The 20,555-nt window shown below is 41.3% G+C and overlaps 1 protein-coding gene across 1 annotated transcript in view; it reads right to left on the bottom strand.

Moving 5' to 3' along the window:
* The window catches only part of tbc1d32 (TBC1 domain family, member 32), a 102,926-nt gene that overhangs the window by 48,250 nt on the left and 34,121 nt on the right, over positions 1-20,555 (bottom strand). Inside the window, exons 24-27 of the mRNA XM_069657376.1 lie at positions 8,784-8,906; positions 5,108-5,216; positions 930-1,023; positions 725-850 (exon numbers count right to left, since the gene is read on the bottom strand). Coding sequence (XP_069513477.1) covers positions 725-850; positions 930-1,023; positions 5,108-5,216; positions 8,784-8,906 — 452 coding nt within the window. The remainder of the gene's footprint in view (positions 1-724; positions 851-929; positions 1,024-5,107; positions 5,217-8,783; positions 8,907-20,555) is intronic.

Here is a 20,555-nt window from a genome sequence, read left to right as displayed (position 1 = left end):
TGGGACAGCCAGAAGCAACTAGATCTGAGTGTCCTTAAAGGTCTGAAAGTTAGAATAAATATCATGATAGAAGAGTGGCATTAAAATGTGCCAAGAGCCAACAAATTTAATGGCACCTGCCAACTTACACCGATCAGCCAAGGCATTATGACCCCCTAGGTCCCTCTTTTACAGCCAAAACAGCCCTGAGTCATCGAGGCATGGACACTAGACCTCTGAAGGTGTGCTGAGGTATCTGGCACCAAGACGTTAGCAGCAGATCCTTTAAGTCCTGTAAGTTGCGAGGTGGGGCCTCCATGGATCGGACTTGTTTGTCCAGCACATCCCACAGATGCTCCATTGGATTGAGATCTGAACCGTTTTTGCAGCGTGGCAGGGCGCATCATCCTGCTGAAAGAGGCCACTGCGTGAGGGAATACTGTTTCCATGAAGAGGTGTGCTTGGTCTGCGGTAATATTTAGGTAGGTGGTACGTGTCAAAGTAACATCCACATGAATGGCAGGACCCGATGTTTCCCAGCAGAACATTGCTCAAAGCATCACACTGCCTCCGCCCGCTTGTAATCAATCAATGTCATTCACTCGACCTGGCTCGGTGTATTTCCATGCATTATTACCAGCTTACACTCTATGTTACTCTGTGTTATTATGCCACTAAGAGGTACACAAGATCCTTGCTATAACTTAAGGCAAACATGCAGTTGCACAGAGAACCAGCATCTTACCGTTTCCAGTTAAGACGTTGGGTTTGGAGGTCATGACTCTGCAGTACTCTCTCCTGCACATCTCCATCCAGCTCTCCTCGTTCTTTGAGTCCTTAGATGAAGCCAGAAATGCACTAATTTCAGCATCTGCATCAGGGGAAGAACTACAGGTTAAAAGACACAGTACTAATGCACCGATGAATATTAACTAAGAGGTTTATCTTACCCTGTGAGTTATGGTGGATGTTTGGTGGGTCCAGCGTGTAGCAGGGAGGCAGAGGGTAGCTTGAAAACATGGGCCAGGGGTACGGATCTCCTCCCTGGATAGAGCAGATGACCACTTATATGATGAGTTGATGTAAAGACAGCATGTATAAAATGTTTTGCTGATGTTTTGGTCCGACTAGATATTTGGTCTGCCAGTTTATGGCCTGGCAGGGTCCTTTTAATGGATTGTAAGCATTTGTATTTTAATTTATTACCCTTAAAACTGTCTGAATACGTTTGATGACACACTTTTAGACACATTAACAGTACAGAGCACTTGAGGACGGAATTTATTACAGAGTGATTGTTAAGTGCCGAGCTGATTGCAGTTTATCAAGTTGTCCTTTCCTCCCTTCAATCTTCCTTCGTGCTGCACTCATCACACGTGTCGTATCTTACATTTGAACACCCATAACGCCTGAGTCACGGCTCAGCTGGTGACTCACCAAAGTAATGTGCTCTAAATGTTAATGGGGTTTAGGAAGCAGGTCTCTTTATCCAATTGTCTGTGCATGCCGCTCATGATAATCCCTGCTGGTATTTGAGTCTGCCTCTCAGGTGATGTGCTGCTCTGACAATGCACAGAGGCCTGTATGTGAGGACGGTGCTGATTGTTGCATACAGTCCCTATAGAGCTCTGGGACTCACTGCAGGAGGTAATTATTCTGCATTCAGCATGATTTGAGGTACTTAAGTCTACCCTTTTGTCTGTGAAAACAGTACTTATGAATTTTTATTTATTCCTTCAACTTTGTCATTTTGTTGTACACCAGGGGTCGCAAACCCTGCTCCTGGAGAGCTACCTCCTGCATGTTTTAGGTTTCTCACTTCAGCAGGATGAAGCCGAAAAAGGAACCGATTTTCTTGTGATTGACTTTAATTAACGACTCTTAAGTTTGCTGAAATAACATCATGATGCAGATTAGGAACAAGTCAACATGAAGCTTTGTCAGGTCTGTCCTCAAGAGGAGAAGAAAACTACTTTAAAATGACGAGTGCGTTGAACAGAGGTCAGAGCCATCATTTCTGATGCTTTTGAGGACGTCGGGAAATCTAAACGCTGAACGGCTTTCATGACACAGCGTGAATTTGTATCAGGTACAATTTTTGATCTAGAGCAGATTGTGAGCTGAACTTACTGCAGGTGTCTGTTTATAGAAATTAATAAGAAGAAAAATCGTCGTCATATGATGCTGATGGGAGCCGGGATGTCATTACGGCGGCTTACATTCCGCCTGCTCTCGCTCTACTCACGGACTGTTTTTCCTGCATACGCTGCAGCCTGCTGATATGTGATTACTCGCATTACAAGCGTACTACAAACAGAAACCAGAACACCCGTACTAAAAATCTACGTCCCCGCCTACAGATTCTACATTTCTATGTAGAATTTGTAAATATAGATCATGGTGTAGTTGTAATATGGATAACAGTTAATACTTTTAAAAGATATCTAGACTAAAAGACATCTGAATCAGCTTTGTGTAACCCAACATGTACAACAACTGCTTAGTCATAGGACATGAGTTCCCAGAAATATGACCAGGAACATGACTCAGCATGACTTGATCATAATGTCTCTGGGTAATTTAGTTCTTTTGTGCATACTTAATAGTCTTAATAAAAACATGACCATGTCTGTGGAGCCGTCTTTGCATATTCTTATGTCTTGCAGCAGCACAATAAATCTAACAGTTCAACAGTTAAAAAATGTAATATTGAAATGAGAATAAAGTGAAATCAAAAGTGATTCAAACTGTGGCTAACACTTTCTATGACGAACACATCCACAGAGCCACACGGAGGTCAAGAATTAAACATTATGATCCAGTGTGAACTTATGCTACTGTATGATACTCTGTGGACTATTATATATCATAGCATGCTTTAAGTCCTTACTACAGTTAACTGTTGTGTGTATATGTGATTAAAGGTAGTTAATAATGTATCATAAACCCTATTAGTCAAATCTAGTTTGTAACTAGTTAAGACCATCTATATGACACATGATCCTCGTATAATGGTATAAGCACCTGAGTGTCAAAACAAGGCAAAGCTTTCCAAAGTGGTTAAAGTAAGCAGCTCAATCACAGGCTGCAAACAAACCCAACTGTCCCATCAACATGGAAAGGTAGACCAACGCCTCAGTGTGAAAGTTCTTGAGGACCACAGCCTCCATTGAATCACTACTTTTAGCTTCTGCCTTCAGATAAAAAGTCCAAAAATATTCATACAAAAATCATTTGTCCCAGTTGCCATCAAATATCTCAATCAGTATGGACACTTTAAAGTCAGCCTGCTACCTCATACTGCACACAGCACTTTATATTATTACTGAACAGCCCTTTAAAGGGCCACTTCGCTGATTTTCAACCTCAGTCCTATCATGCTATTATGGGGAGCTGATGCCATTATGGTACAACAAAAATGCAATTTCACTCTGTGTCTTTGGAGGGCGCTATCCCCTTCTCCAATGGGCTCTGGGAAACAGACTGGGAGCTCGCTAAACCAGACTTCCTCAATCTAAGACGCCCGCCTCAGATGTCGTCTTGTTCAAAATCGTCAGGTTTGAAATGTAGACTGCAGACACGAGGACTTTTCAGACAATCCACCGGTATATTCCCGTCGTATTTCGGATTCTGAGCCATTGCCTGCAGCGATCAATGTCCTTGACTTTAAAACGGTAGTATTGCACGCTGGGTGTTGTAGGAATGTAGAATGGGTGAAACCACCAGCTGTTTGTACAATTTTCTCCACAGCTATGGCGCCAATTTCAAATATTATTGCTTCTATCGATTACAGAGAACACCAGCTTTGACTGACAGTGGCTTTTTCCAGTGGTGAATTGCTCCTTTAATATCCACCATTAAGAACTTGGCACCCTCCTTTACTGTTGCTCTGTTGTGTCTGTTTTTTAATTATGTTTTTTATTATGTTAATGTTTTAAGTGTTTTAAGTGTTTTGAATGGTTTTAAACGTGCCACCATGTTTAAATGTGTTACCCTGTGTTTTATATTTGCACGTGCAGGTCAAAGACACGTTTCAGCCTTTTGCATGCAAAAAGTAGACAAAGTATTTTCTATTCCACATTCATTGTAAGCCAAGTCCATGATGTTTTTATGACTGTTGATATAATACATAAGAGAGTATTTTGTGTTTATGAATGTAGCCATAAAGCTTTATGAATTCCTCCACACACATTGGAGATTTGGTATTCACATAGGATGTTTCGTAGCCATAAGGGTATTCATAGATACTTCTTGTTGACTGTAAACATCCTGGCAGATACTTTGAAATGTCAAGAACAAAATTTAGCAGCATTTCCGTGCCTGTATTCTCCACTAATAGCTGCAGAGATGAATAAAAGAGTCTTGTGCAACATGAAGGAAACACTCACTGAGCTAATTTACACTCCCTCACTTTAGAGATGTTTTGCATACCCTTTCCTTGACCCCAGCGTAAATTAGAGTCTTGTTTTGGGTGCAGCATAAACAACACCTAAATAATTGTTATCTGTCCCAGAACATGCCGGGTGAAGAAGGCTGCAGGCTCCAGACAACTGATGAAATCACCTGTAGCACAAACTGAGGACAGAAACAGATTGTGTGTGTGTGTGTTAAGGTGTGCGAGTCTGACTGCGACTAATATTTCTTTGAATAAGTTGGATCAAGTTTTTCATATTATGATTAAAGAATAGAAAGGGATGCTAAAAAATAAATGAAGTCTCTTCATGCGGCTGCTCTGGTAATTGTCTCTTTTTCTCTCAGGGTTTTGCTCTCAGTTCAGAGCTCAGGGAAAAGAAACAATTAGGGACGCTGAAACAATGTCATAAAAAGCAATTAAAGAACAAATGTGGAATAAACAGTGATTAAGGTTTGTAACGATGTGTTTGTGCTCCCTGAAAGATACTTAGGAAAACAACATATCACCAGAAGATAGTTATTAGGACTCGGCCTTGTAGAATTGCTTCTGTGGTGCTTGTTGTGCAGGATTAATAAGAAAACATCTTCCACTTGTTCACACTTGTATTTTCTAGTATTAAAGATGCCTTTTAACTTCAACCATTCAAATAAACAGGAAGAGAGGAAGCATAGATTGTACCCATTCAAAAGCAATATAAAGTGGAGCTTATCTGACCTCTTGTAGCGCTCGAGGAGGAAGCTTCCTCTCAGACGGACCTCCCACCACGCTGACACGAACCAGCACGTGATTCCTCTCCACAGACAGGCTGTCTATGATGACCTCCCTGAGAGGGTAAAGGAATAAGACACAAATGACTCACTGGATCCAGGTCTTAATGTAGTAACTTACTTCCACACTGTATTCAGAGGTTGTTAAAGGGACAGCTGGAACAGGTATTCTCAAACAAACAAAGGTGAGGACACATTTAAAGCAGAACTGTGTGTCCAAGGGGGTAAACCTGTGGAATAGCTTTGAAATAGAATTAAAAAAGTGTTGTTCACTCAGTAAAACAAATATAAAACTAATATATGATGATTGTTTTTCTTCGTTTTTGTCTTGTTTTTGCTTCTTTTTGTTTAGTATGAACTCTTTTTGAACTTCTTTTCTTTTTCGTAAGAAATGCTCTGAACTTTGTTTGTTCTGCTGTGGTATGATATAACTAAAGTTAACTAATTAAATGGTTGCCCAACAGAATTTGTTGTAGGTATCATAAGCCCTAGCTTCAGCCTACACTTTTCTGGTTGGTTTATCCCCAAATGTATTTATTTGGAATGTGAGATATTGTAAATGCTGACTGAAATAAATAAATAAAATAAAGGTTATTGCACTGAGATCTGTACGCTACAGCAACAATGCAAGGTGGTCAAATGTGTGACAGCATGCTAAGCCCATTGTAGGTGAAGCAAAACGTTTAAATTGATTGTTTTTCAAGTTAATTTTGACTCTTGTCTCAGAGAATTTCTTGGTTTCTCTAAATAATGTTTCACTTTAAAATTCAAGAGATATTGGAGTTTGAATTTTTTCTAATAAATTAACATCTTTAATCTCAGAGGATCTCCAACTTTTTCTCCCAGTAAATTTACGACTTTAATCACAGAAATTCAGAGTTTTTCGTTTCTATATTTCCCTCAAGCCCTGCTCCTTAATTCTTTATTACTAGATTTTATGAATTTATATTTCATTTTTCCCCCTACAATGGCCCTTATATGCGGCTATACAAAATGAGAAAGACAGCTGAAGACAAAGAAATGGTTGAAAAAAAATAGTCAGGAAATATATGTTTTTCACAATAAAATACCACTTTAGTCTCAGAGAAGTTTTAATTTAAGCTTTAAGTTTAATCAAAGTTTTTTTTTGTTGGCCCCATAAAATCTAAGCAGACATGGCGATGGGAATCATTATACAACAGTTAGTTCTGACCAAGTAATCTGATTGGATAAGAGGCATACAATGAGTGCTGATATAGAGAACAACATCACTGGGACTTTTCACTCTGTGTATCACTCCGCCTCAGCTAGGTGTTCTGAACACTGTTAATTAACATCACAGCAGAGCGTGTATTTCTACATTGATCAAGCTGGTGCCTCTGAATCACACAGCAGACTCTTATTTCACTGCTTGATGATAAATTAAAACAAACAGATGAATGTACATGATAAAAAACAGGTGATCTGTGATCACCTGTAGACACAGAGTGCAGGAGGATGCTTGTTGTGGAACTAGTTGAGTTCTTGGAGCAAAAAGTAATTCTGTTGTTGATTGTTACTTTTTACTCCTATTTGTCTCTTGTAAAACTGTTGTCTAAAAACAATATCACACCCCAGGGTATTGATGTTGCTGTGATTATCTGCGGCACAGCTGTGATGGTCTTCAGTACATCACTCCCTCTCATGTGATATTGCTTAATTACGACCTTCTAATTTAGTAACAAATCAAAAGTTCCCAATGTTATCACAGCTCAGATAACTTTCTTTAAAAGTCTTCTGAAACACTTTGAGAGTTTGAGCCTCTGAATGACTGTATCATTGTTTAAAGGCGAGTCAGAAAAGACAGGGTGAAGAGTTTCCATGTTTGAATATTACATAAGATCAGAGTGCTCCAATTATAAAGGCACTTCAGGGTCGGAGGGTGTCAGACTTAGTGGATTGCTCTTATTGCTGAAGCAATTTCAGCTTGAAATTGGTAATAAAGGGGACTAGTTTTTTCGCTTTTTCTTGGGGCTTGTTTGCCTCAAAGTGTGATTTGCATTTATTTCTTTGTGACTAAAACACAAACGTTATATCAGTGAGAGCTCAAACCTCAGGGGTCAGACAACAAAACACTGATTCCCCTCACAAAGAAGTTTTGATGCTTTCAGTGGGGTTTCATTTGTTTTTAGTAAAGACCAGAGCGGAAGAGATAAAAAGATAAAAATGCTAAATAAATGACAATAAAAAGTCAGATTAAAAAAGTAAAATTTGAAAAACATTGAACAGAAATGAAAAAATGAAGGAGGAAGAGAAGATTGTCAAGAGGAATGATGAGACGACGATGTCTGTGATGATAATAGGAGCACGAGGAGAAGAGACGGCAGGAACGGGAGATGGGAGAATAAATTAACAAGTCATCATTCTCCAAAATGCGATGCGAGTTGGCATTTTCAGGGCCATTTCCATTCATAACCGACAGCCCCGGCTCCGGCAGCCATTACCAGGAGAGAGGGGCTTTTGAGCACCCACTTTCAGAAATGGCCTTTTCACTCACTTTCCGCTTTATTCCATTTTATTTGTGACAATAAAAACAAACAAACAATTTCTCATCCTGAGCAATGATTAAATATGAAAGTGTTCTGTCATATCAGGATGATGTACGGAGGAGCAAAGAGCCTCCGCTGAACAGAGAGAACGACTGTGTGCATGTTGAGTGTGTTCGATGTGGAAACTATTAAAATGTCTGAGAAACATCCTGAAGTTTAACTCAGCTCGGGCTGCATCTAACTGAACTTTTTAGACACGCTGCAACTGCAAAGTCCAAGTACTGGATACATATAAATTATTAGCATCTGTCCCTTATTTTGAAGGGATACATTAACATTTTGGGAACACTCAAATGTATTTTTAGTATTTGATAAGAAGATATGAAGATCAATAAAGCTTAAATCTTGATGGCCCAGCTTAGCATAAAAACTGCAAGTAGGGGAAAACAGCTAGTCACACTTAGCTACATCACCTTAAAATCACACTAATTTTTTGTGTTATATCTCAAAAACAAGCTGTCAGAGGGAGTTAGAAGCTGTAACTATTTCTTGACAAACAACAGCTGTAAGAGCCAAATGTGGGGTTTCTAATGCATCATTTAATTGGGGTTTGGATTGTGGATGTTGCGGTGCTACTGCAGCAAAAGGAAGCAAGTTCACTGTCAAGGCGTCGGGTGTTTGATCCCAGAAGTGCAAGCGGTTTTAGACCGTTTGGTTTTGTTTTGTTGTCAGTGAGTTGTGTGTTTCTGTTGACTATGGCTGTATTTATACAGCAGCTTAAAGTGCCCCAATTGCTCATAGTCAACTAATCCCATTAAAAAACCAAAAGCAATAAGCTTTGTCTCTTCATTTAAATCCATTATGATAAGTTGAGCTAAATTACCCTGTTACCATTCAGACAATAAAATCATTTGACTATCAGCAATTATTTTTTATGTATGCTTATTTGGGATAAACGCACACATTTAATTCAAGTCATTTTAATACCATAAAGTGTTTTGTTTTACTTTAGAAAAGCTTTAATACAAATCTCAAAGCATAGAGAACTTCTTTTTAATTAACATCAATAAAACATTTTTATTTCCATTGTGTATCTGTGTGTTTGCTGGTTCTTACCCCTCACTGGTGTCCAGCTCCGTGACGTTCTCCCTCTGACTCTGCAGCAGCATGGAGCAGATGTCGTACTGGCTCTCCAGCAGCAGGAAGGAGTCCAGATTACAGCAGAGCACACTGAGCAGTCTGCAGAAACACACAGAAACAAACAGCACACATAATAAAACACACAGAGAGGACTGGCATTCTCAGATAGACTGCGGCAGAGGTTCAGACTGTAATGTCGTACAGGCTGCACAGCAGGACACAACCTGCAGACAAAGACAAAGTCCCCATTTCAATTGCTGGATCAGTCAACACGACGTTTCCCCACCAGCTCGCTGTAGCCAATTGTAAGCTTTGTTAAGTAGGAGGCCTTTGGGGAAAGAGTCATGGTTCATTTTCAATTGCTGGTAATGACACCAGGCTCATGCATGCTGTTCAGCTCAGCAGCATTTTGCTACACTACAGTGTGTTTTAACTCTGTGTTTTATATGATTCAATACCTGCAGAGAGAAAAGGCTGCAGGAAATCTTTTGATTATGCATCTGTGACTTTTTAACTTTAGTGATAGGAACAATTTTTTGTATTTTGACAGAGTTATAGCTGAAATAATCTAAACTTCAAAAGGCAAAAAGGTGGATGATCGTGTCTGGAATCCAAATTTCACTTCCCCACTACCACTTCCTGTTTGGCACCAGAGCTTACATCAGTTTATACTGCATTGAAGTGATTTTTTAAATGCTATTTTCTTAAAACAAGACTTTCAAAGATTTACCTTGAAATAAATGTCTGTTAAGTCACTATCTATCATCACCAAATGAGGTAACACAATGGTGATTGAGCCTATGACAGTATTATGGACTGTGTGGAAACACAAGCAGCGCCCAGTTAGTGACGCATTTTCCATCACCCAGCAGTGGTTGGTCTAAGGCGGAGCTAAGCGGCTGCTTTTCCGCTCTCTGCAAGTGTTGCGAGTAAACAGTAATCTACTATGGCTGAACAAACAAAGAAAAGATGGATGACTACAGATACAACTTCAACAAGAAGTGAAAATCCAAAGAAAAAGAAACAAACTCGACGCTCAGATGAAGCAAACAGTCTAAAAAGGAAAGCGACCGTCAGCGAGGAAGATCAAGAGTTACAACCGGAGCCGACCGTGGACGTCACACATGCAGCACTGTCTGGATATCTGGGAAGTGTGCTCCTGCAATTACCGTTGATCGCTATAGGTGCCGCCAAAGAGAACGAAACCGAGAACTTCAAGATTACAACTTTAAAATAGAAATAAAATAGTGGAACAAATTGTTAGACATCTTTGCATTCATATCAACTTTATACTAATGGAAATAAATCCCAGTTCGTACAGTTATGGATCAGTAATCATCCTCCATCAAGAGTTCAGACACACACACACGCACACACACACACACACACACACACACACACACACACACACACACACACACACACACACACACACACACCATTTTTTATAGTACTGCAAGAATCTATCAACTTAAATGATCCAAAACGTTACTCTGTTCATACTTTAAACACAAGTCACAATATCTATCAGATCAGTTTTATAACAGACATTTGTCGTGCACCAATAAATGTGCTGCCATATTTCCTAATACACTGTGGAGAAAGAACGATCAATTCCATCACCATAACTGCTCTGTGTTGTTAGTATTACCTCCTGCCAGTGTCAGCTAACAGCTTGGCATCTCTAAAATATACGTTAATGATCTGCCAGCTGTTCTCCACATACCCTCCAACATACACTGCACATATGTGCTCATTAGAAAGGTCCCGTATGTGTCTCACCGCTGTGCAGCACTGATCAAAACATTCTAGTGTAATGTGTATTGTCTGCTTGCTCTGCACTCTAACTCTGCATGTATTTGGCTATAATGTACGTTTAAACATGGAGTGTATAACAAATAGATCATTATGCTATTGATTTCAATTTTTTGGGTGTCCTTTAACCCAGCGTTCCCACTTCTGATAAGACCAGAGACAAGGAGGAGGAGGGTCTATGTGTGAGAACGTTTGAGAATGTTCCCATTATTCATATCTCTTTATGAGCTTTTAATAATTTAGGTTTTTAATCTACATCAGGACCACATAAGTTTTAACTTTATAGGTTTAAGGAACAACTTCACTCTTCAGAAATTGCCTTATCCTCTGTCTTGCTGAGAAGTAGATGAGAAAACCGATGTGATTATGATTCTAATAAAGCCACAGCTGTTCCTACAGTTCTCTGCTACTTAACCGCAAAGCTTGGCGCACCTGCTAAACCTGTTGTTCTTCAGGCACCTTTAAGGCTGCTTAACAGATGTTGAAAATGTGAGTGAACCCACACATGACGACAGATAATGATAGATTGAACAGTTTTGTTCCTGTGGAGTGTGGAGAGCAACGATATGCCCCAAACAGCACACCACACACTAACAGATTCATCAACAACCAGAGTCCGACTCTCACAGCTGGAAATCTCACTAAATCTCTCGCTGTCAAACGAGACTTTAGAGTAAACAAACATGGCGGACGATAGGTGGGAAGAATTGGTGATGATAATTTTTTCCTGAAAATTCATGAAGGAAAAAGAACAAACTGTGGATGAAGTGGTGGAGACGGCGTGAACATGGCTGTGCATGTTACTTTATGCTTCACGTTTGCTTTTGTCGCCATGGCTGCAGTTGTCGTGCTTCCTGCTTCAGTCAGCTTGCTTCTCAATTGGTGGCTATCGTTTCATTCCACGTGACGATCCACAGAGTGCGTGTTCAGCCGTCCTCAGGGGTCCCCCCCGATACAACAGGACAACGGATCGTAAATATTTAACATGTTTAATATTTTTACGACTGAAATCGGTGCAGCCATGACGTTCTTCCAAGCAGATCGGGGGAAGTAAAATCACTTTCAACACACCTTCAAAACGATCAGCTATTACTACTATTACTATTAACTTCCCATCATTTTATAAAGTAAGGCTTAAAATACACAATGAAATTAACAGAAATGTCAGTTATTTTTACACATTAAAAGGCGATTTAAAACATCTCTTTCCTGCTCTCAGCTAAATGTCACTTCAATTTCTAAACGCACGTGTTCTCGCTCTTACGTACCAGACATGGTGTTAAGCTCTGCGTGATGTTTGTCCTTGTGAAACACATCTCTCTTCTTTTAAACAGCTGCCTTATTTCCTGATGTGCCGGGCAGTAGCTTGGACTCGTGTTTGACTGACAGCTCTCCTCAGTCATCCTGTCAGCAGCACAGCGAGAGGCTGAGCGTCTGTCGGGCCTTCTGACCTCTGTCTGCTTGAACCAAAGCAGCGGGGAACCCATTCCCTCACCTTCCAGTTCGTCTCCTTGATGGGTTTCCTCTATCAGCTGGGGTGAAGACTGACTGTACAATCACAGGTTTAGTTTCCTGGAAAGCAGTTCTTTGGGAACTGATTTATTACAGCTGTACTGTTCCTGTTGCCTGGTGTTACCTCGAAAGATTTCCATTCTAGGGGAGCAACCAATCTTCATTTTTCTTTTCAATTAATCTGCTAATTATTACTCTGATAGCTTGTTTGATGTATAATCAGAAAGTAGTAAAAAATGCCTGTTGACATATTCAAATTACTTGTTTTCTTCGAACCAACACAAACATGTTCTGTTTACCAGCATGTAATCACATTTTTGTCATGGTGACAGGTTGTCATTTATCATTTTAAGCAGTGGCCAATCATCAAGAGGGCGGGTCTTTTGTGACAGCAAAGATCTGAGAAGCATGAGTGGCGTGCTGCAGATTTTTGATCTTGTGATTGACAAACATGAATATTGACCCTCCTCCGTGAAGTATTTTGGTTTAGCTTCAGCCTGTGTCCGTTTCTCAACCTAAATGAACTGAAACCAACACTGTGCATGGTTTTGTGAACCAAGAGAAGGGAATCGAAGCGGGTTTGTGCCAACCATTGAGTCTATTGGGCAGTCAGCAGAAGACAAGTGGGGCAGTAATGGAAAGTTATAGAGCTAAATGGGGATCATGCAAGGCAATCAAAGCATTGCATTATATGGCAATAAGACCAAACTGTAATAATTAAATGAGTCCTAACAACAAAAATTGAACCCATTCTTGATAGTGTTGTGACCAAGTCATCTTTGCTCAAGTCCCAAGTAAGTCTCAAGTCATTTGGTCCATGTCTTAAGCGAGTCTCGAGTCATTTTTTCTTGGGCAAGTCAAATCAAGTCAAGTTGAGTCAAGTCACAGGTTATGTCAAGTCAAGTCGAGTCTTTAGTTAAGGCAAGTCAAGTCCCGAGTCAAGTCACTTCTTTTCCACCCATGATCCAGCACTCTTACCTGTAGTATCCGGTCTTTATAAAGAGAAAAGACAAGGTGTTAGTAGCTCGTCTAATAATTATATTATTGGCCAATTTATATAACCTGTTCAAAAAGTATGATAATGAATTGTATCTGTATTATCTTGGCACAGACGCAGCCATGATGATGGTCTGCTCTGAGACCGTATTGAGTAGTAACGAGTTCGACTGATGAGGATTCTCTTTGGGGGCTTTGATGTTGCGTGTTGCCATAGCGAGGAGTTTGACTGACAGCCAGATTGTCCAATAATGACAATCACATACCGGGGAGCTTTTTGAGGCGAAATGTCCAGAATGGAAATTAAATTGGGTGATGTTCCCGGTTACTGCTGAGATGATGAGCAGTAAATGATGAGTCTGTTGCTTGGGTTAAGTTACGTTTGGGTCTTACGGTAAGAACCGTTTGTTCCCTCCATCTATACCAACTCAATCAATCAAATTTCAGTCAAATTGTATTTGTATAGCGCCAAATCATAACCAAAGTTATCTCAAGACACTTTACAAAAAGAGCAGGTCTAGACCGACTCTTTGTTATTTAGAGAGAGACCCAACAGGAATCCACCATGAGTAGCACTTAGCAAAAGGAAGGCCTGTTAAAAGGAAGTCTTTCCTTTTAGAAACCTCGAGCAGAACGAGGCTCATGTTGAATAGAGATCTGCCTCGACTGGATGGGCCTGAAAAGTGGGATAGAAGGAGATGCAGAATAGAGACAGGCAAAGAGAGCAACAACTAACTTCCTATTTCCCGTGACCTATCATGTGACCTGCTACCCAACACAAATACACATCCTAGTTGTCAAAGTGAATCCTACCAATATTTATACATAAGTATTTACAACATTAGACAACACTGAAACACAGGCAAAATTGGCTGCACATAGAGACAGACAACCTTTCATGCTCACATTCACTACGGGCCATTTTAGAGTCACCAGTGAACCTAACGAGCTCATCTTTGGACTGTGGGAGGAAGCCCCCTACGTCTGAACTGGGATTTGAACCACAGCGCTTACCACTGCACTGCAACCACACCGTGCATCCCTTTATTTTTTTTCAACCGTTCTCCTTTTTTTTTAATTCGCAAAATAATTTGTGATTAATGTACTGACTCTCAATGTAACAATTAATGAGTAAGCGTTTCAGTTATACATAATTACCCTGTTTATTTAACAAATAATTAGTCTATATGAAATAGCCATACGCAGACTTTTTTGGGGTGAATTTATACGACTGAGTTTCTGTTTTCGCTCGGGCCGAGCCTGAGTCCTTTTCTGCACGTTAATGTCCATGTTAATAAACAGCACCTCCCTCCGTGGTTCGCTCGAGGTTCACTCCCACGTGCAAGGATCAGAACAAGCGTTGTCAAAATGGTGTAAAACTTTTGTGACATCACGATAGAGACGATATAGAAAAACTAAAATGCTCCTATTTCATTTTATTTTAGGGCTCTTTTTTTATCTTTGTGCTGCTGTAACACTTGAATGTCCCCTCTGTGGATCAATAAAGAATAATCTCATCTCATCTCATCCCCTCTGACAGCCATAATAAAAGTCCAGCACTCTTCAGCAAAAATGTCTGGAAAGACACTTTTTAATTTAACTTTTTGGCTACTCTAAAAGACAGACACTTTCTTCCTGGTTTGACCAGAGATCATACCTTCTAATGCTGACTATCTCTTCTTTTCTTGCGCTTGCTTCTTACCAAAGTGTGTGGTCAGCAATGACTTGGCACAATTGAAAAGGCACAGTGAGCTCCATAGGACACGCTGATGTGGTAATGCATGAAGGCTAATTATCAACACAAAGCAGGGCATCGGGGAATGCTACTAATTTGGCATGAATTGCTGTTTAATGAAAATAAGGGGATTAACTGACCCACCGAGTTTAACCTGTTAAACATCTTTTCACTTTCTACACAAGGTCACAAGTGGAAACAGGGAGGCTGGCTGGAGAGGATCATCTGAAACAATCCATCTCACTTGAGAGCTTAAATTGTTGTCATTCATGCTGACAAGGACTGCATCTCACTTCATCTTCTGCTGATTGTCGTCCACTGAAACGCCCATTCATGATTACTCCCTTGATGACGTGGCCACATGCATCAGAGGACACGTGTGCAAACCAATCAGAAGCAGTAATCTCCTCGCCAGTCTGAGTAATGATCATGCTACTGATTGATTAGTCATGCCTGAGGTAAGATGCAAATGGTCGTCTTTACTGAAACATCATTTGGGAGGCTTCTATCGCTGACTGCCGGGGGGGCTTGTTTGCATCAATCATAAAGTCATTAAAAGGTGCATTAATGCAGAGAAAATCTCTGGATATGTGGCGATAAGACGGAATCATTTCCCAAAGGGCTTGTGGAAGAGCAAAATACTAGTAAATACTTGCAAAAACAGATAAAATGTCTGACTAAACCACTTTTTCCTCATAAAAACAACTGCTTAAATTAATAACCCATGCATACCCAGGTAGCAGGAAATCCCACAGGCTGTGCATTTATTAACAGTGATTAGAAGCTAAATTCAGGCTCCTAAAAACACCATGAAACTTACTGTACCGTGGAGAGTTTAATAAGCGTCATTACGGGTCCCAGGACAGGAGAGGGCGCTCTTACATCTGACATGTTAGACACAGGAGCATAAAACTACAACTGAACTCAAGAGAGGAATTAAAAACTTTCCGACCTGCCACACAGTCTTATTAGGTGATCATTTGCCCATCATCATCACATGATAGCTGACCAAACCCCATCATGTCTGGATTTATAACATCACTACGGAGCACACATGGCTTGGTTAGTTTCATCGCCTTCTCCAGGGACTGTGTCTGGATTAACTTTACTGCCACTTCCAGCCACAAGTGCCCAATTTGATGACCAGTTAGGTCGGGCTCAGCTCGGCTTCCTACCAGGATTTCCTTGAGTGGACATCAAGTACTGGCCTTCCCTTTCAGCTCTCCATCTGCTTCTGCTAGGTGACAGTTTCACTGTAGCAGGTCACACACTGGCTGCAGTCTTGCTAACTACAGCAGTATGAACAATTATCTTGTCTTGTTCACGACTGAGGGTAAAATGGATCGTGAGATTGACAGATGGTTTGGTGCAGCGTCAGCATTAACGCAGGCGTTGTACCAGACCGTTGTGGTGAAGAAGGAGCTTACCTGTAAGGCGAAGCTCTCAACTTACCAGTCGAACTACGTTCCAACACTCACCTATGGTCATGAACTTTGGGTAGTGACTGAAAGAATCGGTCACTATGGTTACAAGCAGCTGAAATAAGTTTCCTCTGCAGGGTGTCTGGGCTCAGCCTTGGCTTCTACGCCCTCGCATCAAAAGGAGCCAGTTGAGGTGGTTCGGGCATCTGATTAGGATGCCTCCTGGGCGCCACCCTGTGGAGGTTTTCCGGGCAGGTCCAACGCGGAGGAGACACCGGGATGGACCCAGAGCACGCTGGAGGGATTAAGATAAGATAATCCTTCATTGATCCCCAGGGGGGAAATTCGGGGAAAATTATATATCCCACCTGGCCTGGGAACGCCTCGGGATCCCCCAGGAGGTGCTGGAAAATGTTGCTAAGGAGAGGGATGTCTGGGCTAACTGCGACTGCGAGGCAACCTCGCATAGGTAACAATGGATGGATGGATGGATGCCAAAAGGATGCCTGATTAACTACATTTTCATGCAGCATTGTAAAAGGAAGGTCTGAAGCAAGACCAGTCATGCAAACAACTTTTAAATGCTTTTGATAATTCAAATTCTGGATTAACAAAATCTGAGGCAATTTAAATCCAGAGAATCTCAACGCTAATAGGCTTTTGCATCATTTCAAAAACAAATTTGCATCGTATAATTCTTGTTGGCAGATTTATGGACTTTGTAATTGTGTCATGCAAATTATTCGCTTCCCTTTTGGTCCAGAGCTGGTCTTTGTGACCGACGATAACATTGTTGCTTTTTTGGGAGGGAGGAAAACAGTGGCAGCACAATTTAGTTTTTGGCTGACCGCCGGGGTCAGCCCTACACACGGGTCTGTGTGTGACTGACTAAGTAACTGACTGAGTGAGTGAGTGACGGTACTTTTAGAGCTGTAGAGAGAGAGACATTGTAATGGCAGATCATGGAGCATATTGGACCTCCACTGACGCGACTCTCTGTCTATAAGGCTCTGGATACTTTGCTCGTCTGCTGTCCTCACCTACGTCCGCAGCGCACACCTGCTTTCAAACACATTGTCATCTGCCTCATAAGGAAACTCCTTGTAACACATTGCCCACAAAAGCACACATTGACCTGATGTGGTCAGCCACATACTGGGTTTTGATCTAGTTTTGTTTTTGTTACACCAAGCTGTAAGGTTGTAAGGTTGTAATCTTTGCTAGCGAAGTCTCAAAATGACCACAAACCAACAAACAACAATTGTGATGTGAGCAGAGAAGGAACAAGGAAGAGCTTATGACATTTTAGTGCGAGACAGGGTGGCTCAATGCGGTCTGTTCTGCTCATGTGATGCCAGTGAAGTTGGCTCAACCACCTTTGAAGCAGACGGTGGGAACATTATGTTACAACCTGCTCTGCTGCTGTCGGAGACGGCGTGGTGGGATGGGATGTTAGAACTACGTATGAGCAGGATGCACACTTTGTAGTTCTCTGATTGTGTGGAAATATGGTGTTTTTGGGTGCATAAAAAAAGGGGCATTAACACAGGGGTCACAGGTCGGCAAATATTCGAGTTTAGGTTACAATGATGGTGCGTTTTTAGCTCGTACATGTCAGGGCTACATCTTGACCTGCATGCAAAACAAACATAATCTTCAAACTCCAGCTACACTAAAGGCCATGACAGCTTTCTGCTCATCCTTGTTGCAGAGGCTGTCAGCGATAACGAGATTTGTTACGTGTGTATCCTTCCTCGTCTCATTGCCTGTATATTTTTAAAGTAGCAGTGAGCGGATTCATAATAATGTCTCTGGTGTTTAGTGGAGATTTGGCTGCTGACATAAAACTAAAAATCTAATCAAATCATGTGTGAAGTTCTGCACCAGCACACACTTGACATGTTGGGAGCCATCAACAGCGGCGAGAGGAGAATAAAGGCATCCAAACAATTCAGACAGGGGGAGAAACAGGGGAAAGAGTGCAGGCTGCCATGACAACAAAGAGGCTTTCAGCGAGGAGGAAGAGGGCTGAGGGATTTTAGCTCTCATTAGCTTGTGAAGATCAAGAGGGCTGGAAATTGTGGCTTCTTCTGGGTTTTTCTTTTTTTTTTTACAAGGAGGCTACACTTCAGGAATGCTCAGTGTGTGTTTGGTTGTCAGAAGAGCTGGTGATTAAACCAGAGCTGAATATTTTAGACTAGAGTCAGAGCCCATGGGGAAGCAAAAGTTGAGACTGTGCAGTCCAATGCTGGCTTCTTAAAAGGATAGGATAGCAATAAGAAAACACCATGAATACAACAAACATACATTTATTCTGCTTACAAGTATAAGATAAAGCCTGATTTATCTTATTCCTCTGTGTCTTGGAGCTCTGTTATTGTCCCCCAAATTGAACACATCAGTGAGGCACACTGCTACAAGACTGAGTCAGTTGCAGATAGCCTGCTTTGACAAGCTTGTTACATCTTATCACAATGGTGATTGAGCCTATGACCGACTGATGAAAGCCTTTGCATATGCAGTATTACAGACTGGATGTCTGATGCGACTTTCACGGAAAAAATCACAAGCGGCGACCAGTTAGTGTTTTCCATCAGCCAGCAGTGGTTGGTCTGCCAGAGAGGGTAGGCGGAGCTTAGTGGCTGCTTTTTTTTTTAGTGTTGCGAGTAAACAGTAATCTACTCTGGCTGAACAAACAAAGAAAAGATCGATGACTACAGATACAACTTCAAAAATAAGTGAAAATCCAAAGAAAAAGAAACAAATTGGACGCTCAGATGAAGCAAACAGTCTGAGACCAACCGTGGACGTCACACATGCAGCACTGTCTGGATATCTGGGAAGTGTGCTCCCGAAATTACCGTTAATCACCACAGGTGCCGCCAAAGAGAATGCAACTGAGATCTTCGAGATTACAACTTTAACTTACTTAACTAATGTATCAGTTGGAACCTAACGTTAATCACATGTTCTACATGTTAGTCTTGTTCACACGTAGCTGGTAATCTCCAGCAGTCATTCACAAATTAATATCCAGCTGAAAATGGTCCCAAAAAAGTCATTAATTACTCCTATTTGGGGGTTATTTACTGTACTTAAAACAGTGGTTTTAGCAATCCTTAGCAATGATATATTTGTGACCCCAATGGTCCTGGAGACAAGTGCCACCATTATCCATCCATCCATTATCCTAATGGCCACATCCATGGATCCATCCATTATCTATCCTTTTCAGGGTTGCAGGGCCCTGGAGGCCATCCTAGCTGCCATTGCCATTGGGCGAAGGGGGGTTACACCCTGAACTGATCGCCAGTCAATCACAGGGCTGACACTTATAGACAGACAACCTTTCACACTCACATTCACACCTACGGGCGATTTAAGAGTCACCAATTCACCTGACGAGCATGTCTTTGGACTGTGGGGACTGTTTGGGAACCACGCATGCACAGGGAGAACATGCAAACACGCATGCACAGGGAGAACATGCAAACAAATCCCACTTCATGTGAACCGTGATTTGAACCATCTAGCTGTAAGACAACAGCCCTAGCCACTCCAAATCAGTGCCCCTGAGTGCCACGGACAGGATAAGAAAGTCAAAAAGTATTGAGAAATTGAAAAACTAAAAGACAATCCAGGCACTATTAAAATGAAAATGTAAAAACAAGGAAGGGTTTCAACCACAGTCTACGTCAGGGCTCTAAAGTCTATATTTTTCCTCATTTTTCTTCTGCACCAGACATATGCTTGATGCACTTTTGATATAGAGCAGCCAGTCATCTCTCAATTCCCTTTTTTGAGAGATTAGTTGACAAAATGAAAAATATATGATAACGTCAGACGTGCCCTTTCAAATAGCACGACGCCTCACAGAATATAAGCGCCTGAGTGAGTGGCAGGGAAGACATGCAGCTGCTGAGCATGGGGACGCCTCAGAAGTTTATTATATACAGCAATTAATGTGAACACAAAGTCTCTTAATCACGCAGGTGTTTGGCAGCCAGGTGTCAGTATAATTACATTTCTAACTAACTTTGTGTCTCGGTGGAAAATACAAAAATAAAGCTTTTTATGCTACCTGTAACTCTGTTTAATACCATTGATCCAGTGTCGAACGAAAGAATCAGAAAAATAACGCCACACACAGAGGAGGAAGCGCTGCTCGGATCAGACAGAGATGAAAGACACAGGAAGGTGCTTCTGATGCCTGAGCAGGGTTACACTGTCTGCAAGGCAGGGGACACATTCCCCCTGAAGGATGAAGGC

This window comes from Semicossyphus pulcher, unplaced genomic scaffold (genome assembly GCF_022749685.1).
Source record: "Semicossyphus pulcher isolate SPU_LCO1_2020_fin unplaced genomic scaffold, fSemPul1.0.p SCAF_11, whole genome shotgun sequence".
In the NCBI taxonomy this organism is placed as follows: Eukaryota; Metazoa; Chordata; class Actinopteri; order Labriformes; family Labridae; genus Semicossyphus; species Semicossyphus pulcher.
The sequence above is the reverse complement of the archived record's forward strand: the minus strand, read 5'-3'. Positions and strand labels throughout refer to the sequence as shown.